At 42.1% G+C, this 26,113-nt stretch overlaps 2 protein-coding genes across 2 annotated transcripts; both read left to right on the plus strand.

Annotated features, from left to right (window-relative positions):
* The first annotated feature begins 37 nt into the window (after window positions 1–37).
* surf6 (surfeit 6) lies at window positions 38–3,656 on the plus strand. The gene is made up of 4 exons (XM_056291055.1): window positions 38–226; window positions 821–1,042; window positions 1,232–1,314; window positions 2,580–3,656. Exons 1-4 carry the CDS (start codon window positions 148–150, stop codon window positions 3,276–3,278), a joined length of 1,083 nt encoding a protein of 360 aa, XP_056147030.1. The 5' UTR covers window positions 38–147; the 3' UTR covers window positions 3,279–3,656.
* A 404-nt stretch (window positions 3,657–4,060) lies between these two features.
* On the plus strand, window positions 4,061–26,062 carry kyat1 (kynurenine aminotransferase 1). Its single transcript, XM_056291216.1, has 25 exons — window positions 4,061–4,342; window positions 4,442–4,500; window positions 7,509–7,656; window positions 7,918–8,067; window positions 8,767–8,853; window positions 8,979–9,104; window positions 9,717–9,837; window positions 9,925–10,001; window positions 10,084–10,173; window positions 11,243–11,429; window positions 14,077–14,153; window positions 14,384–14,470; window positions 14,618–14,673; window positions 19,325–19,424; window positions 19,513–19,552; window positions 22,606–22,722; window positions 22,806–22,965; window positions 23,091–23,180; window positions 23,261–23,310; window positions 23,422–23,552; window positions 23,674–23,746; window positions 23,894–23,992; window positions 25,030–25,132; window positions 25,260–25,407; window positions 25,508–26,062. The coding sequence occupies exons 1-25, from the start codon at window positions 4,283–4,285 to the stop codon at window positions 25,595–25,597; spliced, it is 2,526 nt and encodes an 841-aa protein (XP_056147191.1). The 5' UTR covers window positions 4,061–4,282; the 3' UTR covers window positions 25,598–26,062.
* The last annotated feature ends 51 nt before the right edge of the window (window positions 26,063–26,113 follow it).

The following is a 26,113-nucleotide window of genomic DNA, read 5'->3' on the forward strand; positions in this document are numbered from 1 at the left end:
TGTTAGATTAAGCCACACCTCTTTTTTTACCCCACGTGTATTCTTAGCGTTACATTTCCTCCCCCTCTCCAGCTTTACCGTCTTAATGTTTTCTTTTTATTTGATTTGTTTTTTTACCTAAAGTTACAGCTCAGTTTTGCTCTAATAATGAATGATCTTGCTTCCAGGGATGCCTACATTCAACAACTTACTAGTAAAATCTGTTCTCGACCAAATCAAGAACCAAGTAAGAGACCATTTTGCAAATGTTTTAAGCGTTGTTTTGGACAATCTGAAGATGTCTGAGCTTTAAAAAGGAAACGATATAACTGTCAGGATGTTATGGAGGGGCACTATGGCATGACTGTCAGCATTTCTCTTAACGTGTTGCAACCGATATAAAATGTACATTAGTACATGTTTACCTTGTTGGATCATCAATTATGGTCGTTTATTCTCCTTATCCGCATTGCGCATAAATGTATCATTAAATGTATAATCAAGTGTACCGGTCAAAACATGATTTCACCTTGATCATTCTACCCTACTGATGACTGGATTTTCTATCAAAAAATATAAGGCGTTTATCCTACATTCAAATTCAAGCTGGCACCAACAAGTGTTGACCCCAGCTATGCCATATGTAACCTTACACGTTGTTGGAATCAGTTAGTATATCATAACCAATATAATGTTGCAGTTGCATTAACTTTAGAAGACCAAATAACTGTCATCTGTATACTGCAGACAAGTGCAGGATCAGGACATTTCGAGGTACATAGTTTTATCACCTTTCTAAATGCTTTGTTTAATTTGCATGCCTTTGTGTCTCTGTATGTAGCTCGTTATAAAGATGGAGGTGACGCTGGTCCTCCCAAGAAAAACAAACAAAACAAAAAGCTAAGAGGAAAGGGCAATAATGACAAGGTGCATACCCCTAAACCCAACCAGAAGCCCCCGCCCCGTTCGACAGCACTGAAAGGTACAGGTGCATCAGAACCAGGTGGGCCTAAACCTAAGATCCTTAATGGAGCATCAGCAGCAAAAGGAAAACGACCCAAAGGTACAGATACTGAGCAAAGATGAATACTTCTCCAATATGTCAGCACATCCACTACTTTCACAAGATAACAATCAGTTGAATGTTTTTCATTCTCAATATAGCAGTTTTTTTTAACGTCGTTAGACTCAATTTGTTGAAAGACATTTATTCCACGTGTCCAACATTAACCTGTATTTATTTATTTTCAAGGTGGAAATGTTGACTCCAGCTTTTCCACAATAAATGTTCTACGCAACAGACTTCATGAAAAGATTGAGGCATCTAGAGGGCAGGTATGCAACATTTCAAAATGTTTATGGACAATTACTGGAAATTACACAGATATTAGTTTAATCAGAATTTACAATCTGTTTCAAGTTCACCAAGTCATGCTGTGAGGTGTAAAGATGAATAAAACACAACTTGTACCAGCATCCAAAGCACTGTACCCCAAAACAACCAGATATAAAAACAATTTCTTTCTGCGGGTCTGTCATTCAAACGAATGCTTACTACTACTACTACCATTTTCGGCTGCTCCCATTAGGGGTCGCCACAGCAGATCCTCTGTTTCTATTTCTTCCTGTCCTTTGCCTCCTCCTCTGTCACACCAGCCACCTGCATTTCCTCTCTCACCACATCCATAAACTTCCTCTTTGGCCTTCCTCTTTTCCTCTTCCCTGGCAGCTGCATATTCAGCATCCTTCTCCCAGTATACCCAGCATCTCTCCTCCACACATGTCCAGGCCATCTCAATCTTGCCTCTTTTGCTTTGTCTCCAAACTGTCCAACCTGAGCTGTCCCTCTAATATACTCGTTCCTAATCCTGTCCTTCTTCATCACTCCCAATGAAAATCTTAGCATCTTCAACTCTGCCACATCCAGCTCCACCTCCTGTCTTTTCGTCGGTGCCACTGTCTCTGAACCATATAACATAGCTGGTCTCACAACCATCTTGTAAACCTTCCCTTTAACTCTTGCTGGTATCCTTCTGTCACAAATTACTCCTGACACTCTTCTCCGCCCACTCCACCCTGCCTGCACTCTCCTCTTCACCTCTCTTCTGCACTTCCCGTTACTTTAGACAGTTGACCCCAAGTATTTAAACTCATATGCCATATATTCATATATTCAAATGAATGCTTAATATTCTAGAATAAATCCAACTATTTTGTATATACCGTACTGTACATTCAATGTATACTGGTACACTCTGTCATGTCCATCTACCTCAAGCATGTATCTAAGTAACCTGCTAACATTTATTTCAGGATCTCTGGTATATTTTCTCTGCACCATTGCACCTTATCACCTCTTATTTCGCCTGTATTTAGTCAATCCTTATGTATATAGCTGAAGATTGTTGTGTTGTTATTCTATGTTAAGTACATTGAGAGCCATGAAACGAGTCAAATTCCATGTATGTGCAAACCTACATATAAACTTGAATCTGATACTTTGGGTCAGATAAGCATTTCTTTAATGTATGTCGTACGCTGCCACCGATGACGATGCAATCGACACACTAACCGAATCACAATTTTTGCTCTTGTATCAGGGAACCCTGAAGGACCCATCATCGGAGGCTGTTCAGGCAAAGCGGGCAAAACGAAAGCTTGAAAGGGAGCGCAAAAAGAGGAAGAGGAAAGAATTATTGATGAAAAAGCTGGCAGAGAAAGCTGGCAAAGAAGAAATGCCGGAGATCAAACAAGAAGAGCCTGTTCATTCTGCAGTTGCAGGTGCAGGCAAGAGAAATGAGGTAGCCATCATTTTCAACAAGCTGGAGATGGTGGAGGAGCGCTATGTAGACAAAAAGGAGAAAAAAAAGAACAAGAAAAAGACTGTGAAGGGCAATTTAACACCACTGACGGGCAAGAACTACAAGCAGTTGCTTAGTCGTGTGGAGGCACGCAAAGCTAAGTTGGAAAAGCTGAGGGAGACAGATGAGGGCAAAGCTCAGGAGATGGAGGAGAAAATGAAGTGGACCAATGTCCTATACAAAGCTGAGGGCCTTAAGATCAAAGATAATGAGGACATGCTGCGTGCCTCACTAAAGAAGAAGGAGAAGATGCATTCTCAGAAAAAAAAGGCCTGGGAAAACCGAAGCCAGAAAGTTGTCGAGAAGATGCAGAAACGACAAGACAAGCGGCGAAGGAATATCCAGAAAAGCAATAGGGGCAAAATTGAAAAGAAGAAGGACAGGGCGCGGAAGAAGGGCAGAGTTCTGCCTGGGGACTTGGAGAAGGCAGCAGGGTAGACTAGGAGAGAAAGGGGGCGGTGTTTTTTTTTTTTTACTGTGGCCAACCTGGCAAGATATGAGCAATTTTGACCTTTGCCCTTTGACTTGAGTCTTGGGCAGGGTGAAAAATATCTGAAAATGATATGGCTGTCTTGTTTTTGACTCGTTAATCTAAGACAGAGTTAAAAAATATCAGTGTTCTGGTCAGTAAAACGGTAACTAATTCTAAAATATATTGATAATTTTCATTGAGGATTTTCCACTAGTTTGATTATGTTAACCGCCTGGAACTTCTGAATTTCACTGTGATGCCTAATGTATTAAATTTCTACATCAGTTGTCAGATTTGTTAGTGAATTTGTCTTATGCTGCTATTGAGCTTTGCAGTTTGTCTTATTGTAACACTCATCCATCCATCCGTTATCCGAACCACTTATCCTGCTCTCAGGGTCGCAGGGATGCTGGAGCCTACTCCAGAAGTCATTGGGCGGCAGGCGGGGAGATGCTCATGAAACTTAAATGTCCTCGCCCATACAAGAATTTAAAGTAAAAACAACAGTGCAAGGTCCAAAGTAAAGGATCAGACAGTCATGGCACACACTACAATTGGTAAGATTTCAGTCATATGAATTTAGTATGGGCTCAACAGTCTGTTGTATTAATGGAGTTGGTGGCCTGGAAAGCACTGTGATATGTCTTTCAAAGCCATTTTTTTCCCCTTGAATCCTCATCTCTAAGTAAACGATACCGCCTTCGACCACTGGAGGCGCAGCAGCAAAATAAACAGGTTAAAAGGAAGGGCTCTTGACGTCTTCTTCAGGACTTGTCTTCCTTACCAACTAAACCAAAGAGGGCACCGTTGTTATTATTATTATTAATTATTATTTTGTTAAATTAGTAAATTTAACCGAAACGGTCTTCGTTTGTGGAAAAAGTTAAGTGAAATGTAGACGCGGAATAAAAGCGAACAGCTCCGGAAGATGACGAAGAAACACTGATTCCCCAAAACTGCTCGTTTTGTGATGTTGAGAATAGTAACGGAAAGCGCCGCTGCAGTGTATCAGAAGCACCTGGACCGTACGGTGAGTGCAGCTGTCATTATGTATCGCTTTGTCCCGAACGTGTGTGCAAACTTTACCAGAAAATGTATTTCTAATCGATCACTCCCTCCCTCCCTCCAGGTAATCATGTCACGTAGACTTCATTCACGCCGATTAGAGGGTGTCGATAAAAACATATGGTAAGTCGACAAACCAAGTAGTAAGTAACCCTAACACCTTTACAGTCTTGTGTTAAGTCTTGTGACCCTCGGCAGACGGTGTGCCTCATTTGAGAAGGTCGCAAGTTTGTTGCCGGACTTTCGAGGCTATCCCCGTCTAGCGACAGATAAAATAAAAAAAAAAGTTTGTAAATCGGGAGGGAAAAAAATCATTTTTCGTTGCTCAGTTATCCCAAGGTTGAGTCGGATGTGACGTATTGTTTGTGCGCTTCTTAATCGTCTTCCCCCTCGCTGTCTCAAGTCTCCGTACGTATTTTCTCGGAAACCGTGTTATTAGAGTACGGGGCTACGGCAGCGTCTACCTAAACTAAACCCTAAACCCTAAACTCACCCCCTGCTCGTCCTTAACCGCAAACTTGACCAAAACCTAACCGCGAGTCCGAACTTAACCAGCGTATATGTGAAAATCGGCGTTTGTGTATAGAAATATCGCACGACATGTTAGGATCGATGATCACGTGGTTTGTGAGAGAATGTCCACGGTGATTTTAGGGCTGCATTCACGTCAATTAAGCAATCAAGTTGGATTTTATATAGCGCTTTATTTTATATAATTGATAATGTAGAATATCGTTAACACACCAACAAGCTATTTTGAAAGGCAATGGCCTTGAACTTCAGGGATTTGATAGAATTTAACACAGCACAAATAATGTTCAAGGCAAGAAACAATCTACTACCACATCGCAAGTGGAGGCAACCTAACTCCCATGTGTGTGAGCACAATTGGCCAGGAGCATTGCAGTCATAAGAAAAGCAAGTCACATTGTGGATCATAAATCACTGCACACTCTGTACTGTTCATTTATTTTACCATATGATCTACTGTGTGGAGGCATGGGGTAAAGCCTACAAAGCCAACTGACAACCATTATGTATACTACAAGAAAAGAGCCATAAGGATGATTAATAATGTAGAATATCGTTAACACACCAACAAGCTATTTTCAAAGTCAATGGCCTTGAAGTTCAGCGATTTAATAGAATTTAACACAGCACAAATCATGTTCAAAGCAACAAAAAACTATTCTCAGATAGAGAAGGGAAACATAATTTGAGAGGGAAATTAAACTTAAAGAAATGATGTGTTAAGAACAAACTTTGGAAGACCGTGGGTATTCCAATCTGTGGGGTGAAACTGTGGAACAGTTTGAGCATGCAGCTCAAACAAAGTACAAACATTACGCAGTTCAAGAAGAAGTACAAAGGTCTGGTTTTCAAGAGCTATAGGGACAATGAAGAGTTGTGTTAACTGTTAAAGTTTCACTTATCTCCAAACAATTCTAAATTAGGTTTTCCTTTATATGACACCAAGTGGATATCTGGGTTGTTTTATATAATTGTTTTTTTTTCATATATTTTTTTCCTATTCCTTCCTTTTTGTAATTTATAGTAGCTGAATTAACTTAAGAGTAGGTGAGAAGGGGTAGGAAAAAATAAGTGTATACTTCTTCCTACTCCTCTTCAAACAGGTAACAATCTGATGTATATAGAGATTTGTTTGCTGAGATTGATGTGTGGATTTGTTGAGCACTTCAGATTATTGGCAAAGAATGATCTGTATGTTATATCCTGCTTGTTTACATGTTCGAAATAGATTATCATTCATACATTCATTCAACCCAAATCCAATCTTTTTGCCCAAATGTAACATAAATCAGATTTTTTTTCTGAACTGTGTTAACACCCCAAAAAATCTGATCGTTTGGTATCAGAAATGGGTCACTTTCATATTGTTGCATCCCTCAATGAGAAGGGTATGAGACATCAGCTAGTTTCGATAGTACATTATTAGTGACAGTACAGGCGACTGTGGGCCGTAGCCAACGCCAAAACAACAAAACCTTTCCGCTTCACTGGTTGTTCTCTGTGCTCCCAACTCTCTTGGTTTCCGCTTATTATCCAACTCCACCCCCCAGAAGTAACAGGAACAACAACACAAACATCCTCTCTAATTCTCTGTCAATCACAGGAACGTCATCTCACCCAAACCACTGCCATAGGCAACTCAAAATGACTGACAGGCCCCACATCCTCCAAGCATACAACATACTCATTGACATCCCGGAGATCCCAGCAATCTCTTTTTTTTCCTTTTTGTATTTTTACCCCCTTTTTTTCTCCCCAGTTGTACCCGGCCAATTACCCAACTCTTCTGAGCCTTCCCGGCCACTGCTCCACCCTCTCTGCTGATCCAGGGAGGGCTGCAGACTACCACATGCCTCCTTCGATACATGCGGCATCGCCAGCCGCTTCTGTTCACCAGACAGTGAGGAGTTTCGCCAGAGGGACGTAGCGCCTGGGAGGATCACGCTATTCCCCCTGTTCCCCCTCCCCCCCGAACAGGCGCCCCGACCAACTTTATATGACACCAAGTGGATATATATATATAGGAGGTGCTAGTGCAGCAACCAGGACACATACCTACATCCAGCTTCCCACCTGCAAACACGGCCAATTGCGTCTGCAGGGATGTCCGACCAAGCTGGGGGTTAAAGGAGATTAAAACCGGTGATCCCTGTGTTGGTAGGCAACAGAATAGACCACTACGCTACCCGGATGCCCAAACTCTGGAACTCCATTCCCCGTCACATACGCTTACTCGACTCCATTACAGAATTCAAAACTGCTACTAAAGCTCACCTTTTTAAACTAGCATACTCACTATAACAGCATTGATAGCATCAAATCCTTTTTTTACTCCTGTTGATGTATGCTCTATTCCTTATTGTGTGTTTTATTGTTGACTGCACTAATGTTTTTACTGCTTTGTTTTATTGTATTTGATGTAAGGTGATGTTGAGTGTCATGAAAGGCACTTTAAATAAAATGTTTTATTATTATTATTAATATTATTATTATATCACAAACATTACTCATGTGACTGCATCCCAAGGTTGTTGTTTTTTCTATTTGTTATTAAAGATGAGTAATTTTATTGTATTTGATCAACTGGTGTGTGTCAACAGGGTTGAGTTCACACAACTGGCTGCTGATTACAAAGCAGTGAACCTTGGGCAGGGCTTCCCAGACTTCTCCCCTCCCAAATTCATCCAGGAAGCATTCTGTAAAGCAGTGAGTGGGGGCAGCCCAATGCACCAGTACACCCGTGCTTTTGTAAGTCGAAATAATAATTCGAGAACGTTTGAAACTGGGCTTCAAAAGTCTATATTTCTGTCTGTCTGTCTGTGTTTTCCTTTCAAAAAACTTACCAATTACTTTTTTTCCCTTGGGTCTTGTTCATATTTCAGGTGTTTAGCCTGATATGATCTGAAATAGCAAGGGAATTTAAGTAACTGTGTACACATGTGTATGCATGCCTGTATATCAAAAGTGATAAGAATTGCCTTGTCTCATCCATTTGTTCATTTTCCTCAGGGCCATCCCCCTCTTGTGAAAGCTCTGGCCAAATTTTTCAGTTGGATTGTTGGGCGTCAGATTGATCCACTTGACGATATCCTCGTCACAGTTGGAGCCTATCAAGCGCTCTCCTGTACCATTCAAGCACTGGTTGACGAAGGGGATGAGGTAAGAAAGTCAGTTCAAGTTAAAAGGGGCAAAATATTTTATTTGTTTATTTATTTTATTATTTTATTAATCCCCGTGGGGAAATTCTTCCTCTGCATTTAACCCTTCCTAGCTGTGTAGCTAGGAGCAGTGGGCAGCCGGCGTGCAGCGCCCGGGGACCAACTCCAGTTCGTCTTGCCATGCCTTGCTCAGGGGCACAGACAGGAGTATTAACCCTAACATGCATGTCTTTTTTTTTATGGTGGGGGAAACCGGAGCACCCGGAGAAGACCCACACAGACACGGGGAGAACATGCAAGCTCCACACAGAAAGGATCTGGGATCAGCTGTCGAAAAAAAGTTTTTGTGCGGGGGGGAGCAAATGCAGATTAACACGTCGAAACTTTTAGGTTAGGGTGTGTGTGTCTGACTGTGTGTACATGCTTTAGAAATAGAAAATGGGTGTGATTTTTTTTTTGTTTTTACTCAACAATGGAAACACCATGAAAATCAGTATAATGATAATAATGATGACAGAAACTAAACAATAATGCTGCCTTTCATACATCTACAAGTTTCCAATTTACCTGTTGCGTCAAACTACCCCATTACTAGACCTGTACAATAAAGTTTTTTGCAAATGTAAGTATCTTCTCTGCACAAGTTACTAGACTGCACAGTGCAGTATGCATGGAATTTATGTAGAAATCTGTATTTCAGGTCATAATTATTGAGCCATTCTTTGACTGCTATCAGCCAATGGTAAAGATGGCTGGAGGAAAGCCTGTTTACATACCTCTGAGGCCAGTAAGTAGTATATGTTCCTATTCAAATGCATTATCAAAAGATTTAGATCACCTTGGTCCAAGATTTTTCATGAGTAATTTCCAAAACCATATTTGATCAACTATGTTTTTAATAATTAACCCCAGAGAGCAGAAGACGGCAAGGCCTTATCGAGTCGGGACTGGGTGCTTTCTGTTGAAGAGCTGGCCAGTAAAGTTTCTCCTAATACAAAAGCCATTGTTATCAACAATCCCAACAACCCGTTGGGCAAGGTAAGACATCTACCAGTTTAGTATTTTATATTTTGGCTATAAGTGGCACCAGAGTGCTCAGATTTGATTTTATATTTTGTGAAAATATAGCAATTGATATAAAACTAGTACATTTAACAACAATAATAATAGTTATTTTCTAAAATGAATTTTTAATACCGTTATATTTGGGCTTTTTTCCCCCTTCTGGCCAATTATAATGGCTCACAGCATTTTCTGTCCATGTCTGTTTGACGGAAGTTTTCCGACATATCTAATTGATTAGTTAGTGAATTTTATTATGTTGGCCTTGTTACGAAAGTCTTCAAGACGCCAAACCCTGAACCTCTTGTTTTGTCTGATTCAACCCAGGGTCTCAAAACATCATGTGTTTTTTATTTTATTTGAAGGGGGGGGGGCATTTTATAGCATTTGCTGACAGGGCAGAAATAGAAAGAAAATGTAGAGTGGAGGAAATGAGGGTAAGATGTGCAGCACAGGTCCCAAGCCATATATCGAACCAGGATCCTGAGATCCAGCCCGGTACTGCACATGCCTGTCTGGTTGAGCTACCAGGACACCCCAACGTCTGTAGTCTTTGAAACACCTTTCTCCTAACCATGTCACACACAGGTGTACACGAGAGAAGAGCTCCAAATGATTGCTGACCTGTGTATCAAGAATGATCTTGTGTGTGTCAGTGATGAGGTGTATGAGTGGTTGACTTATGATGGCGTCAAGCATGTAAAGCTAGGTAACATACATTTCAAACACAACATGAATGTGCACGAATACACTGCATAGAATGTTGTCTAATTAACCTGTTTTCTGTTATTCATAGCCAGCCTTCCTGGTATGTGGGAACGGACCATCACTATTGGCAGTGCTGGGAAGAGCTTTAGTGCTACAGGCTGGAAGGTACAACATGAGTGTTTTAAGCAGCAGGATTCAAATGTAAAGTATTCCCCCTGGATCCTGATGTTGTTTTTTTTGTTCCCAGGTTGGCTGGGCTATGGGCTCTGGGAGCATCATAAAACATCTGAAGGTTGTCCATCAGAACTCTGTTTACCACTGTGCAACTGCTGCTCAGGTCAACGAATCATTTCTTGAATATTTAAACATCAATGAGTTTTTATGCTTTTTTAAAAAAAATTGAAATTAATTTATTTGTTAACTTGACAGTGGGTTCCCTAGTGCAAAATTTTGTAATTTCAATTCCCTTTAGCATTGTTAAAGATACACTCAATTTAAGTATGTCTTGATGCATGCTCAATAATCCAGGTAAGGAAATCCCAGAAAGTTGAATCAGTTCCTCTGGACACAACGTTTAGTGGGAGAAACTTTTTATCACTTATCTAAGTAACTCGTCAGTCTCAGCTGACTGCTGGTCATAAACAGTACAGTTGCATAACAACCGAAACCAATGATTGGTTTCGTATGCAAATTGCCGTGACCATTAACTAGAGTTACAATGGCAGGGTGTACAACAGAGGATGGCACAACACAGACGAGCTACCTCGTCAGGCCAGGACTCCACAGTCTACACTCATCTCCAGGCCACCGGCCACTCTTTCAAGGGTGAGGATGTGTACATCGTTGATAGGGGGGAACACTGGTTTGAATGAGGAGTCAAAGAGGCCATCTATGTGAAGAGGGAACGACCATCCCTGAACTGAGGCCTAAGAGTACATCTGTCACCATCTTACGATGCTGTGATTGCAACTATTCCCTAATCGTCTGTGGATAGTACACATGGCCGTTGTAACTAGTAAATGGTCATGCCAGTTTGCTTATGAAACTGATCATTGGTTTCGGTTATATAAGTTTGGGGGATACCTGCAGTCACTTGAGACTGACGAACTCACTCAGATTAGTGATGAAATGTTTCGCCCACTAAACGTTGTGTCCAGATTTAACTTTGTGGGAAAATTGAGATGTACTGATTTGATTTATTGTGCACCCCAACACCCATTCACATGAAAACTGCTGTTTTCGTCATTTAATAATCTGCATATTATTGGCAGTCAACAATGTATTGGAGTTTAAGGCTAGATTTTATGTAGTCAGTAGCATGAGCTTGGTATTTAGCCACCTAAAACTTCCATCGTTTCAGTTCCCTTGCCAATTTTTATTTCTTCAACTGTTTCTGCATCCAACAGGAGGCAGTAGCCCAGGGATTTGAAACAGAATATGAGCACTTTGGGACTCCAGACAGCTACTTTCGGCAGCTGCCCGAGACACTGCTTCACAAAAGAAATAAACTGGCCTCTTGTCTGGAGCGTGTGGGTTTGCAGCCCGTTATGCCAGAGGGGGGCTATTTTATGATAGCAGACATTTCCTGTGTCAGTAAGTATCACTGACTTGAGTACTTGACTCCTGAAACTGTAATGCCGTGTTGATCTGAATACAAGACGTTCGTTTTTTTCCCCCTGGGAATCCGTCTGAAACCGTGGGGTCATCTTATATTTGGGGTCTAGACTTTAAAATGTCAATCACAGTAACAGATAGCGCCAAAATCTGTAAAATGAGTGTTCCCCTCGTGACTGAAGTGAGCTTGTTTTTTTTTTTTTTCTCAGTCAGATTTGTTTCAGGACTGTTCTACAGTTAGACTTCACTTCGATGGTTAATGGAGTTATTGAAATTTTGATAGGCTACATGGTTGTTTTTTCACTATGAGATGGATAGCCTAATTGGTATTAGAAATACCAAGAGACTACGGCAAAAAGGTGCTGTCCCGAAAGCTGAAAAAACAGGTTTTCTGCCCAAGACCCAGCAGCAGTCTGGAGTGGTTTGAAAGACATTACTGACTATCCATGTATCTGGATACCATCTGGATACCATCCATCCATTATCCAAACCGCCTATCCTGCTCTCAGGGTCGCGGGGATGCTGGAGCCTATTCCAGCAGTCATTGGGCGGCAGGCGGGGAGACATCCTGGACAGGCCGCCATTACCGACTAGTCAAGTCAATTTTATTTGTATAGCCCAACATCACAAATTACAAATTTGCCTCAGGGGGCTTTACAGCAACACAACATCCTGTCCTTAGACCCTCACGTCGAATAAGGAACAACTGCCTAAAAAAAACCTTTAACAGGGAGAAAAAATAGGAAGAAACCTCAGAGAGAGCAACAGGGGAGGGGTCTTTCTCCCAAGACGGACAACATGCAATGGATGTTGTGTTTACACAATTCACAGAATACAACATTGAAAGAGGATAACAGAATTATAATGGAATTATTGAATATATGAAGAAGGTGATGAGGAGGATGCCAAGCAGTGTCCAAACACCACCCGAACAGCCCAGGACCCGAGCCACGTGACCAGCATCCCCATGCAGACAAAAAAAAAGAAAAGTAGTCACACGTCTGAGTGAGAGAGGGATATAACATTGAAACAGGAAAACAGAATTATATGGATTTATAACATATATAAAAGAAAATGTTTATGGATGTGGTGAGAGAGGACATGCAGGTGGCTGGTGTGACAGAGAAAGATGCAGAGGATGGGAAGAGATGGAAACGGATGATCCACTGTGGCGACCCCTGATGGGAGCAGCCAAAAGTAGTAGTAGTATTAGTAGCAGTAGATAAAAACAAAATGTGATGAGGGGGATGCCAAGGAGTTTCCAGGGATATAACATTGAAACAGGATAACAGAATTGTATGGATTTATAAGATATATAGTTAGGATTCTAGCTGCAGCATTTTGGACCATCTGAAGACTTTCAGTACTGGCATGTGGCAGACCTGAAAACAGAACATTACAGTAAGTCTGGATGAATCAAATGCATGTATTAAAGTCTGCGTCAGCCATGGACAGGAAAGACCGAATTTTAGCTATGTTACGTAAGTGGGGTAAAAAAAAAAAACTACAGGAGACCATCCACCCACACTGCAGGGAACCATCAACTGGCTGACAATCTAAATGGGTTTTACTGCAGGTTTGAAAAGCAAAGTTTCACACTCCTCACCCTCTCCGGCCACAACATACAACCAACTGCACTCCCTGCCAGCCACTCTCCCCTCCCCACCGAACCCCCACCCACACTCAGGCTCTGTGTTGAGGGTTGCACCAGCTCTTCCAGAGACAGAAGACCAGGAAGGTACTGGGCCAAGGTGGTGTGTCACCCTACTGTCTGAAAGTTTGTGCTGACCAGCTGGCCCCCGTTTTCACACTGATCTTCAACAGATCACTGGAGCTGTGTGAGGTCCCCTCCTGCTTCAAGAGCTCCACTGTCATCCTGGTCCCCAAGAATCCCTGTGTCACAGGATTAAATGATGACAGGCCAATTTCCCTAATGTCTGTGGTCATGAAATCCTTTGAGATACTGGTGTTGGCCCACCTGAAGTAAATAACAGGCCCCCTGCTCGACCCCCTGCAGTTTGCCTACCGAGCAAACAGGTCAGTGGAGGATGCAGTCAGTATGGGCTTGCACTACATCTTCCAACACCTCGACTCCCCAGGGACATATGCAAGAGTCCTGTTTGTGGACTTCAGCTCAGCGTTCAACACCATCATCCCAGATATCCTACACTCCAAACTCACCCAACTCACTGTACCAGCCCCCATCTGCCAGTGGATTAAAAACTTCCTGACAGACAGGAGGCAGCTGGTGAGGCTGGGGAAAATCACACCCAGCACCCAGACAATCAGCACTGGCACCCCCCAGGGATGTGTGTGCTCCCCTCTACTCTTCTCCCTCTGCACAAATGAGTGCTCCTCAAGTGACTCATCTGTTAAACTTTTGAAGTTTGCGGACGACACAACCATCATTGGCCTTATCCGGGATGATGATGAGTCTGCATATAGACAGGAGGTTGATCAGCTAGCTCTCAAAAAAACCTCAAATTTAAAAAAAAAAAAAAATAGAAAGTAGAAGAAGGGAACACATGTAGCCATATCAGTGACTGTATTGTAATTTTATCCATTGTTAAATTGCTGCATTGAATAAAAATCCAATAACATGCTCTTTATCTTTTCTCATCAACAGAAGTTGACTGTATTGACCTGAACACTGAGAAAGAGCCCTGTGACTACAGATTTGTGAAATGGCTAATCAGAGAAAAGGTACAGATACATTAAGCACTTTATTTTTTATTATTCATACAGCTTATTCAGCTTAAGTGTCAAAAAATTAGCCAATGAGTGTTTTATTCTCATGTATTGAATACAGTATACAAGCGCAAAGCTAATTGGATTGGTGCTCATTTGTTTTCTTATAAGGGGGTGTATGAACGTCTACTTTAAACAGACCGTTGGTTTCCTACAGCAAGTTTGATTTTTGCTTTTATCTGCAGGGCTTAGCAACAATCCCAGTTTCAGCATTCTTCAGTCCAGAGCACAGCAAAGAGTTTGAGAACTACATTCGATTTTGTTTTGTCAAGGTACAGTAATTCTAACAATTCTTGGATTTTGTATTTCTTGGCAGTTAGATTTAATTAATCTCTTCTTATACAGCCCATGTGTTCTCCTGAGTCACTCTTCGCCAGTTCAAGGCCCTCATTCACTTCTCTCTGTTTTTTCCCTCAAAGGAGGATTCAACACTGCAAGCAGCCGAGGACATTTTGAAAAAATGGAACAATGGAAAGTAAGAGGACAGACAAGCAAGCAGCTGTGCCTCCCCTCCGTCCACCTTTGATCAAGCTATCTAAACTGTCTTATATTGTGCCTGCTTAGTTAAATTAAACTATTATCACTGTCAGTGGTGTGTGTGTGTCACTACACTAAGGTATTTTCAGAGCTAACTCACCGAGCTTAAATCTGGACTTTGCCCCCTGAAATGTGTTTGTATGAAAATTTGTCCTCACACTCAGGATTTTTGGAATAAACCTGTAAGGTATTCTTTACAATAATGTACACGCCAGGGCATTTCAGCGGTAAAATGTGGTGGGATATTCCATAGTATAACTAGAATGACAGAGTAAGGTCTGCACACTAAACTGCTCCCAAAAACCATTTTATTCGGCAATGTTTTGATCAGTTAGATCTTCCTCAGGTCTAAAAGCATCAGTGTGTTTGTATATACAACTTAATGTCAAACTTCATCTTTCAGCTGCTCCCTTTAGGGGTCATCGAAGTGAATAATCTGTTTCCATCTCTTCCTGTCCTCTCCACCTTCCTCTGTCAAACACCTGCATGTCCTCCCTCACCACATCAACAAACCTCCTCTTTGGCCTTCCTCTTTTCCTCTTCCCTGGCAGCTCAATCTTCAGCATCCTTCTCCCAATTTACCCAGCATCTCTCCACCACACATCCATCTCAATCTTGCCTCTCTTGCTTTGTCTCCAAACTGTCCAACCTGAGCTGTATAGTATACTCATTTCTAATCCTGTCCATCTTTGTCACTCCCAATGAAAATCTTAGCATCTTCATCTCTGCCACCTCCAGCTCCGCCTCCTGTCTTTTCGTCAGAGCCACTGTCTCCAAACCATGTAACATAGCTGGTCTCACAACCATCTTGGAAACCTTCCCTTTAACTCTTGCTGGCACCCTTCTGTCGCAAATCACTCCTGACACTCTTCTCCACCCACTCCACCCTGCCTGCACTTCACCTCTCTCCTGCACTCCCCGTTACTTTGGACAGTTGACCCCAAGTATTTAAACTCTTACGCCTTCGTCACCTCTACTCCTTGCATCCTCACCATTCCACTGTCCTCCCTCTCGTTCCCGCGTATGTATTCCATCTTGCCTTCGCCACATCTCTCTTTGCCTCTCCTTGGACTCCTGTCTACTTTCCTCATCTCTCTTTCCCACTTCTTCTTTGCCAACCTCTTCCTCTGTACACTTTCCTGTGCTTCCTCATTCCCCAACCAAGTCTCCCTAATCTTCCTTCCTCTGCCCAGGTGACAGATGAACATTGGTAACCTGGGCCTCGACCGATCCGGTATGTAAATCGGATTTATGATCCGCATATTTGATTTGGCAAAGGTTTTACACCAGATGCCCTTCGTGATGCAACCCTCCCCATTTATCCGGGCTTGGGATGGCACTAAGAATTCACTGGCTTATGCATCCCCAGTGCTGGGTTGGCCTAACATCAAACTCCAGTTAAAATATTACCACATACCAATATGGAACTGTAACCATGTGCTGACATTAAAGGTAAAGACCAGAGTGTAATTTTACAGCATTGACAACGTTAGAGGCTTGTGAAATAGAGGATTGGATGTTGGTAGGTGAAAGCGAAGAAGGGTCCAAAGGTGAGGGCTTGTGTAACTGGTTCAACCGAAGGTGTCAGGTGTTTGAGGGGCAATTGAGAGTGAATGAACCACAGAAACAGGGTTGTGGGGGCAAGTTTTGACAGGCTGTGATGGTCATAAAGGGGAATAATGGGTTGGGAGGGTCAGGATGGGCTGAACAGCTGATGACAAAACTGCTGAGCCATATTTTCAGCTCATTTGCCGTGTTCATAGTCTTGTCACATTGGAAATGTATGGATCAAATCACACCACACGTATCTATCTCAGTCAGCTAATATCTCATTTAACACCACACATCCGTTGCATTTTCCACTTAAGTTTGAACATGAGTTTCTCCATGGAGCTGCTCTCAACTTCTCGAATGTACCTCGTGTTCTCCCTGTACACATTTCATGTTCTCTTTGTCCATAGCTAACGAAAGCTAAGTTAGACGTAAAGTCTAACTTCCAGGTTGCACCTAGTCTTCCTAAATTTATGGCAAATAGTGTTTCCATCTCATTGCGTTGATTTATTTTTCTCCTTTTTGAATGTCACTTAGTTCAACATGTTTACTGAGGAAAAAAAACCTGCAAATTGGACTTGATGAAATTATTATGTTGTATTGGGGGGGGGGGGGGGGTAAGCAGCACCGTTTTGGATGAGTCCAAACAGAAGAATGAGGAAACCCTTAACTGGGTGCTTTTCGGAGGAACATATTCCTGCTCTCTGTTCATAAAACAACCCCTCAGAGCTTCAGCTGGTTCAAAAAACACCACAAAATTAGATGTCACATAATCCTACTGGTGCGCTATAAAGGTTTGTATCAGATAACAACGGCATATATAAGCCTATTGAAGTTTGGTCCAATTTGGCTTAGAGGATGACCATAAATTAAATTAAATTATTTTTTGAGTGATTTTGTGTCCACCACTGTACCGGTCACACGTTTCTCCTGCGAAGAGTTTGTATATCTGCCTTGTGTCATGCCAGTGGCCTACATGGTGTGCTGCAGGTAATTTGGATGGATTAGAAAAGGAAATCATTGGTAATTAGTTTTTTCACTGCAAAAATATTTTGGATTGATGGTGAACACTAGAAAATAAAATGCACAATTAGAAGGAACAGTTTTTTTTGTTGTTTTTTTTTTTTACAAATGCTGAAATGGGGGGGGGGATGATGTTTTAGTACAATTGTCTTTATGCGTACACAAAAATCCAGGTGCATATGTGGAAGCACTCCCAGCCAACTGTGCACAGCAAACAGTGAAACGTTTGCCTCATCATAGGATAGTCTACGTTTTATTTCATTTTTTTTCAAATGTAAAAACAACAGCCGGGGTTTAGGCATATTGTTAGACAGCCTATCGCATTACGCGTCTTAAACATTTTTTTTTGTGGACACAAACCACACCCCAAAGTCACCTCTGCTGTATCTGGATGCACGCCAGTGCATTGAAAGCTGTAAAACAGTGGCCCCTCCTGTAGCAGTGTCTCCCCTCAGCAAGGTACTCCGCTTTAATTGCTGGTACTACCTGTGGTAAAAGGAGACATGATGAACTCAAGCCACTTGCTGCTGAAGAGAGAAGGGTTGAGGAAGAAGAGAAGAAGATCCGGGAGGAGAAAGAACTTATTGCCAAGCAGCTTAGCGGCAGCAAATGAAGATACCATTCTGATATAAAGCACTGGAGAGGAAACACTCTGCTGTGTGAAGAGCCTGCATTTTTGGACCATTTTGCTTTCCTTACTTTAAAGAAATATGGTCAAAACCTTTCCACCGCGTCTGTTTTGTGGATTTGTTCATTCTTACCCCAAATTCACACACTTGGTGTGGATCCCCAGATATAGTATTTGACAGTTATTTGTGTAAACTACTAATAAGACACGTCAGTCCCTAACTAACGATTCTGACCCTTTAGCCGAGCGGTTAGTGACGTCGCCTTGTGGTGCAGTACACTCCGTATCGAATCCCACACCGGGCAAGAAAATAACCGGTTACATTTGTACGATACGTTGAAAAGCGCACTGTAATATTGCATTGTAGTATTGAGATGCTTTTGGACTCTTAAATTATAAAATTAATGTTTGCACACAATGTAATCTAAGTATGAATACAGAAATACTTGGTCCAAAAAAAAACCAAAATACCTATTTTGCGCATCGCTTGTAATGGCTGATGACCATGCCGAAGAAAAAAGGAAGCTAACCGTGAAACGGCATTTCTCTAGCCTGCTTAAACCTGCTCCGGCTATCACTTGGACATAAAACAGATACATCTGCGGCACACCTAGCTTCCACAAGGGGCTCGAACTTTTATAATGAAAAACTGGAAATGTTACATCCCGTGTATTGGATGACTCGATCTTAATAAATTGGGGGGGGGGGCAGCCATTTTATTTTTGCCGAAATTACGTATTAAAATGAGCACATTATGAACAGTAACATGACTTTTTTTTATTCATGACTACAATATTTTCACGTTTTATATGCCCATTTATTTTTTTTTTTTACATATATTTTTTGTGTTTTCTCATTTGTAGTTTTTTTCCTAGTTCAGGAAGGTGCTACATAAATTAGCCAAGGCATATTTACTCTTCCGAGCCGTCACGGTCTTTGCTCCACCCCCTTCCGCTGGTCCGGGAAGGGCTGCAGACTACCACATGCCTCCTCCGATAGATGTGGAGTCGCCAGCCGCTTCTTTTCACCTGACAGTGCGGGATTTCGCCGGGGGGACGTAGCGCGTGGGAGGATCACGCTACCCCCAGTTGCCCCTCCGCCCCGAACGACCAGAGGAGGCGGTAGTGCAGCGACCAGGACACATGCCCACATCTGGCTTCCCACCCATAGGGACGCCCAACCAAGCCGGAGGTATTCAGCAAACGTAAAAACTACAGTTACAACGGACATGTGTGCTATTCACAGAGGCTTGGGGAATGGTTGCAATCACAGCATTGTTAGATGGCGACAGGCGCACTCTTAGCCCCCCTACCGGTTCACTGATGGTCGTTCCCTCCTCAAACAAATGTCTCTGGAATAAACCGGGATCTGTGCTTTTATTTTTAAGTACGGCCTGCGACCCGGAAGTATATAACATTCACGTGAAGCACCATCTAAACATGCCTCAGGACAGCCCAGCGAAGAGACTCAAAATTGTCTCCTCTCAGGTGCGGTAACGCTATTGTAAAACTAGAAATTGAACTTTTTGTTTGTTGTTACATTTTAAGGTCGCACTCAATCATGTCTTTATTTCAGGAAGAAGGGACGATTGATTGGAAGAAAAGGAAAGCGGAACGTGAGTAAACGCGCCGTTTGATTTTCGGCATTCACTTGTTACCTGCTGTCATCTTTATATGACGTTGCGTGACTTTTGTTAATCATTCAAATCGACCAAACGAGAGCAACCACACAACACGTATCCCGTACAGTTTGCTTGAAATGTCAAGCAGGCAAGCCTTCATCCGCCAGGACCAAGGGCGGTCTTACGCTTTTTCACACAGCAGCGACCTGTGTTTGATTTGTGCTAGTAGCAAATGAAAAATGTCTTTTTGTGTGTGTGTGTGTGTGTAAGATGTTTATCACACTTAGTTGTGTTTCAACAGCTCTTCATCAAACTTGTCTCGCGGTAGTAAAGGGGCCGTGGTAGACCCACGGACTGACTCAAGATGGCGCTGTTGTTTCGTGACTTGTGGCGTCCCAGTCCGGTCCTATTGACCTGTCGCGTCTTTCACCTGTCTTCTCTTTCTGCTAAACGAATTGAAACTGAATGAAGTACAAAAACAAAACAATAACGGGGATACAAAAAATGCGAGTCGCAGATATTGGATTAGAAATAACAAACAAATATTTAGGTCTATGAATGAAATTAAAAACCAAGGCACGAGTTTACTGAAAACCCAAGTGGCGCGGATGCGCCATGGTTCATAAGCGAGACATTTTTAACTGAGTAGTACTTCTCCATCTCCCTTGTATTTTGTTTTATCTCTGTTATCACAGGGAGTTGAATCAGTTCATCGGGACAAAACGTTTTTTGAGAGAAACTTTTCATCCCTCATCCAAGTAACCTCTTCAATCTCAACTGACTGCAGGTATCCCCACCCTTATAAACAATACAGTGGCATAACGACCGAAAACGATTGGTTTCATAAGCAAATTGGCGTAAGCATTAAATGGCCATGTGTACTATTCACAGAGGATTTGAAAATGGTTACAACTGCAGCATTGTATGATCATTAATCTCCCCCTCCCAACTGGTTCAGGGATGATCATTAGTCTTCATATAGATGGTCTCTTTTGACTCCCCTTTCAAACCAGCGTTCCTCCCTATCAAGGATGTGCACACCCTCATCCTTGAAAGAGTGGCCACTGGCCTGTAGATAGGTGTAGACTGCGGAGTCCTGGCCTGAAGTATTAGCTCTTTTGTGTTGTGTCATCCTCTTGGCTAGCGTCTGTTTGGTTTCCCCAATGTAGAAGTCACGGCAATACTCCCGGCACTTAACAGGTTACACTATATTGCTCTGTTTGTGTCGAGGGACCTGATCCTTGGGGGTTGGGTCCCTCGACGGCTTGTATTTCACCGAGTGTTAAAAAAATAAAGTATTTAGAGGTAATGTTTTGATGCAGAAAATGTTATTAATGTAATTTATTGCAGAACAACTCTGTATCGTGCCAAACTTATCAGACTCACTCAAATTTTTGGAAGTAGCCTATGCTTGAAATAAGGGATTAGTAGCACAGACATACGAGCTAGACGTTTCAAGAAGCAGGCAAATTCCACATCCAGTTTTCTGCCATTCTGTTCACCGGTGCCTGTTTGGTTTCCTTGATGTACAAATCATGGCAATCCTCCCAGCACTTAACCGCATACTCTATATTGCTCTATTTGTGCTGGGGGATCCGATCCTTGGGGTGGACCAATTTCTGGCACAGCTTGTTTTGGTGTTTGAAAGCAGCTGAGATTTATGTTTGGAAAATATGTCTCAACTGTTCGAAACTCCCACCACATACAGAATCACCACTGGTTTACGCGTAGGCAGCTGTTGTCCTTCTCCTCTCTTTGATCGGCTGGTGCACTGTTTTGGCGTCTTCCTGGCTTTGACAAATCCCCAGTTAGGATAACCACACTTAACCAGGGCCTGTTTAATGGGGGATTTCTCCCCTTCCCTGGCTGCTGTGTCAATGGGGACATTGTCAGCTCGGTGGTACAGCATCCTGATGATGCTTAGTTTGTGCTCCAGTGGATGATGAGAGTCAAACCTTAAGTACTGATCAGTATGTGTTGGTTTATAGTAAACATCAACAATGAAATGTCCCCCATACTAATTGCAATTTCACTGTCTAAAAAGGCTAACCTGTCATTTTTCACATCCTCCCTGGAGAACTTGATGTGGTTGTCCACCAAGTTAATGTGGTCAGTGAAATGTGGTACGTCCTGAGATTTAACCCAAGTGTTGTCCACAAAGCTGAACCAATGGCCAGGTGCTGTCCCTGGATAGGACATCAGAGCCCTCTTTTCCACTTCCTCCATATATAAGTCGGCCACTACAGGTGAAACTGGGGAACCCATAGCACACCCATGCCTCTGCCTATAATACTGCCCCCATCCCCATTCCCAAATCCTCTGTGAATAGTACACATTGCCATTGAAAAGTCACAGCAATTTGCATATGAAATCGATCGTTGTTTTGGGTCATTATGCCACTGTATTGTTTATAAGGGTGGGGATACCTGCAGTCAGTGGAGACTGAAGAGGGCACTTAGCTGAGTGATGAAACGTTTCTGTCTCAATAAACGTTGTGTCCAGATGCATTGATTCAACTTTCTGTGTTTACTTAATGCAGCTTTAAAGCTCAGGTATATCTGTAAGTAAGTGGTTACAGCCGTAGAATCGCCTCGTTCTCAATAATGAGTGTAATTATGATGTGGTAATAACAATAATGATAAATATGATGATGATGATGATAATTATTATTATTGAAATAATAATAATAAAAGGGTATGTTTTTCACATAGTATTTTCAAAACAAAGGTGTAAGTGATAACCAAGAAAATAAAACAATTGAAAAATATCAATAAAATAGAAAATCGGTTGGGTGAAACAATTAAATCTCAGGTACAGAAAATTATGGTTTGAACATGAATAATAGGCTTAATACTTACTTACTTAATACTTAAAAATCAAGAATCATAAAAAGGCTTTACAATAAAAGTGTGTTTAAGGAGTGATGTAGAGGATGCAACAGACTTTTGCCATTATGAGCAAAATCTTTTTTAATCGTGATATGCACACCACTGTACTCATTATTCCCGGGTTTCCAACTTATGTCATCTATTTATCCTAAATGACAGTTAAAGGAGCTATTAAGCAGAGGAAAGAAGCCAAGCTTATAAAGAAGTTGGAAAAGCAGAGGAAGCAAGAGGCAGATGCAAAGGAGTCAGTGCTTGAACATGAACAGAACAAGAGAGGTAACCTAACAGAGCACTATCACCTCACATAACCCCTCAGCCAAATCTGAATAATGCAACTATGTGTACTCTGTTTGCTTTAGGTCGGCCCTACACGGTGAGCGTTGCTTTGCCTGGCTCCGTCTTGGATAATGCCCAGTCTGCAGAACTGCGTACATACCTGGCTGGACAAATTGCCAGGGCCTGTGTTGTGTTCTGTGTCGATGAGATCATCATATTTGATGAAGAGGGGGAAGATGTTCAGTAAGTCCGCACAGACTTGCAACTCATTGCTCCAGGGTACCTTGAGATGTTTATAACTTCAAGGTAGTGACATAAAAAAAAAAAAAAAAAACTCGGGAAAAACTGTGCTTTTTGTTTTTTAACAGAAGTATTGAGGGGGAATACACAGGTGTTGGGAAGAAAGGACAAGCTTGCACTCAGCTGGCCAGAATTCTTCAGTACCTGGAATGTCCACAGTAAGTGGCAACCTCTGACTCACATATCAAACCACTGTAGCCATTATGATATCACACTTCTAACTTTGTCTCTCCAACAGGTATCTGCGCAAATGTTTTTTTCCAAAGCATCAAGATCTACAGTATGCTGGTAATGTCAAGTCTCCATGACTCGGATTCTTTCAAGAAAAATGGCAGTCAGGGCTAATGACATTGCTTTGAATTCCTCCCCTCATAACTTAATTAGTCTTTTCTTTATCAGGTTTGCTTAATCCACTGGACAGTCCTCACCATATGAGGATGGATGAGGAGTCGGTGTACCGGGAGGGGATAGTTGTTGAAAGGCCCTGCAAACCAGGCAAAGGCTCGTTTGTCAACTGTGGAATGAGAAAGGTAAACGTGTGTTGTTTGTAGGCAGTCCCAACTGATGTAACATGACTGCTGAACACAAGAAAAGCATTTTTAGCATCTCTCGATTGAATAGCTAGCTAACCATGTCTGCTTATTGTTCCAGGAAGTTCAGATTGATAAACAGCTGCAGCCTGGACTGCGAGTCACAGTACGCTTGAATAAGACTCAGAATAAAGGTATTTCTGTTGAGCAGAACTTCAACTTTTCAGTGTTTTCAGACATGGATAAATGTTTTTATGTTTTTGTCTTAGCGTTCAGGTCACCTTGCACCAAAGACAAACATGCCTGTGATGTGTGCTGTATGTTTGTGTATTTGTCCACAGAGAGCAGAGTATGTAAAGGTGTGGTGGTGGCTCCTCATGTACCCAGGGCAGAAGGAGGTCTTTACTGGGGCTATAATGTCCGCCTGGCATCCTGTCTCAGTAAGTTGACTGCATACAAATATGCTAATATCGTGCTGCTCTGAATTCAGTGTCCGCCCAATATACACAGTCTCCTGTACAGTTTTAGGAATGTGCCTAATCAAAGACTGGAGGGAAGTAGCTGTTTTCTTTGTCACATATTGAACACCCATTCTAGTAACTTGCATCCAAACATTGTTGGGAAAACACACGGTATAAGACACACTTTTACATGTGTTTTCATTGAATAGATTTTATGAATCAATGATTTTGCCGTATCTTGCTAGCGTAGTACATCAGACTGCAAGTGTAGAACAACCTGAGAGCATGGAGGGGTACAAGCTGGGGTGAACAATGACAGGTGGGACATAAAAATATATAATTTATATTAAAGTTTGTATGGGCAGCATGATGGCGCAGTGGTTAGTGTAGATGCCTCACAGCAAGAAGGTCCTGGGTTCGAACCCCGGGGCTGTCCAACCTTGGGGGTCATCCTGGGGCGTCCTCTGTGTGGAGATTGCATGTTCTCCCCGTGTCTGCGTGGGTTTCCTCCGGGTGCTCTGCCCCCCCCCCCCCCCCAAAGTCCAGAGACATGTAGGTCAGGTGAATTGGCCATACTAAATTGTCCCTAGGTGTGGAGGTGTCAGCCCTGTGATGTACTGGTGGCCTGTCCAGGGTGTCTCCCCGCCTGCCGCACAGTGACTGCTGAGATAGGCTCCAACATCCCACAACCCCGTTTGGGATCAGCGGCTTGGATAATGGATGGATGGAAGGATTAAAGTTTGTGATGTAAAAAAAACAAAAACAAACAAAAAACAACTATAATTTAACCTTTTTTGAAGACATCTGCTTCTGTTTGGTAGATATTATAACTACAACATTTAAAGAATAAAACCCAAGTTCTGAGTCTATCAAGTTACACACATCTTTGCCACCCAGATAGCTGGAAAATTGTTTTTCACCGGAATGGTCCTTTAAAAATGAAACAGGCCTGCGGTAGGACCTGGACGACCTGCAATAATTTCTTGACCGTCTTTGCTTTCCTTATGTCGGTTAAGGTGATGTGTTCACAGAAGGTCCTTTTGAAGAAGGGTACGATGTGACGATTGGCACCTCGGAGAGAGGCAGCAACATCGACCAAACAACACTGTCGCCTTTCAAGTAGGTTAAGTGCAAGAAAGGGGGAGAGTGGAACAGAAAGCAAGTTTTTGTACATTGAAGATAATTTAATGGTGTTATCGTAAAAAAAAACCCCAACTCCTAAGCTCTTACCTTTTTCACTTTTAAGGCACCTCTTGGTAGTTTTTGGTGGTCTGCAGGGATTGGAGGCTAGTGTCGATGCTGACCAGAACCTGAGTGTGTCAGACATCAGTGTTTTATTTGACCATTACCTCAACACCTGCCCTTGCCAAGGCAGCAGGACCATACGCACAGAGGTGAGGAGGGCAAATGCTCATTGAACCAAATGGCATGGGAAAAGATACTTATCTCCTGTTTGGAGAACTTGTGCAGTAATTCAATTCTTTTGGTCCACAGGAAGCCATTTTGATTTCCATGTCAGGGCTGAGACAGAAGATTGCTGATGCTTTTGCAAATGCATCTAATGCGTCCTTGCAGAATTTATGATCAGAGAAACCGCACGTTAAAGTCTTCAGTGGTCTTTAGGCTAAGGACAGTCAATGTGTTAACCATCAACACTTTGAGAGGAATCTGTGTACAGCAGGCAGCTAATTTCCATTACCTGAATGTATTACACTTGTCTTTTGTAGTACCATTTTTAACCCTGAATTTCACAAGCAGTATGTGGATTTGTGATGACAATTCAGTTAGATGCTAAGTTTTGCGATTTCTGATTCATGAAAAGGATCATTTTTGTTAATATTCCTGCAGTATACATTGATTTCCTAATGATTCTCCTGGTCTAGATATTATTGTATATTTCCACATATTTAAAATTCCTTGTATTTGTTTTCAAAAACTCTTTTTTAAACAGACAGACATTACGGTTCTTTATGAAACATAACAGCAACGTAGGTTGCACAACATGGACAAAATAAACTATGTTAAACTTGCAGTCTGAATTGTGGTGTGAACATCAACTTGCAACCTCATATTGCTGAATGACGAGGCCAAAAGTGTGTT

Source organism: Lampris incognitus, chromosome 12, assembly GCF_029633865.1.
Source record: "Lampris incognitus isolate fLamInc1 chromosome 12, fLamInc1.hap2, whole genome shotgun sequence".
NCBI lineage: Eukaryota > Metazoa > Chordata > Actinopteri > Lampriformes > Lampridae > Lampris > Lampris incognitus.

Excerpts from the sequence above, each read along its gene's own strand:
- surf6 (XM_056291055.1), top strand. The coding sequence starts at position 148 with ATGAATGATCTTGCTTCCAGGGATGCCTACATTCAACAACTTACTAGT. Across the intron at positions 1,043-1,231 it reads AAAAGGAAAACGACCCAAAG|GTGGAAATGTTGACTCCAGC; the intron begins GTACAGATACTG and ends TTTATTTTCAAG. Across the intron at positions 1,315-2,579 it reads TTGAGGCATCTAGAGGGCAG|GGAACCCTGAAGGACCCATC; the intron begins GTATGCAACATT and ends CTCTTGTATCAG.
- kyat1 (XM_056291216.1), top strand. The coding sequence starts at position 4,283 with ATGTTGAGAATAGTAACGGAAAGCGCCGCTGCAGTGTATCAGAAGCAC. Across the intron at positions 4,501-7,508 it reads GGTGTCGATAAAAACATATG|GGTTGAGTTCACACAACTGG; the intron begins GTAAGTCGACAA and ends GTGTGTCAACAG. Across the intron at positions 9,105-9,716 it reads CCAACAACCCGTTGGGCAAG|GTGTACACGAGAGAAGAGCT; the intron begins GTAAGACATCTA and ends TGTCACACACAG.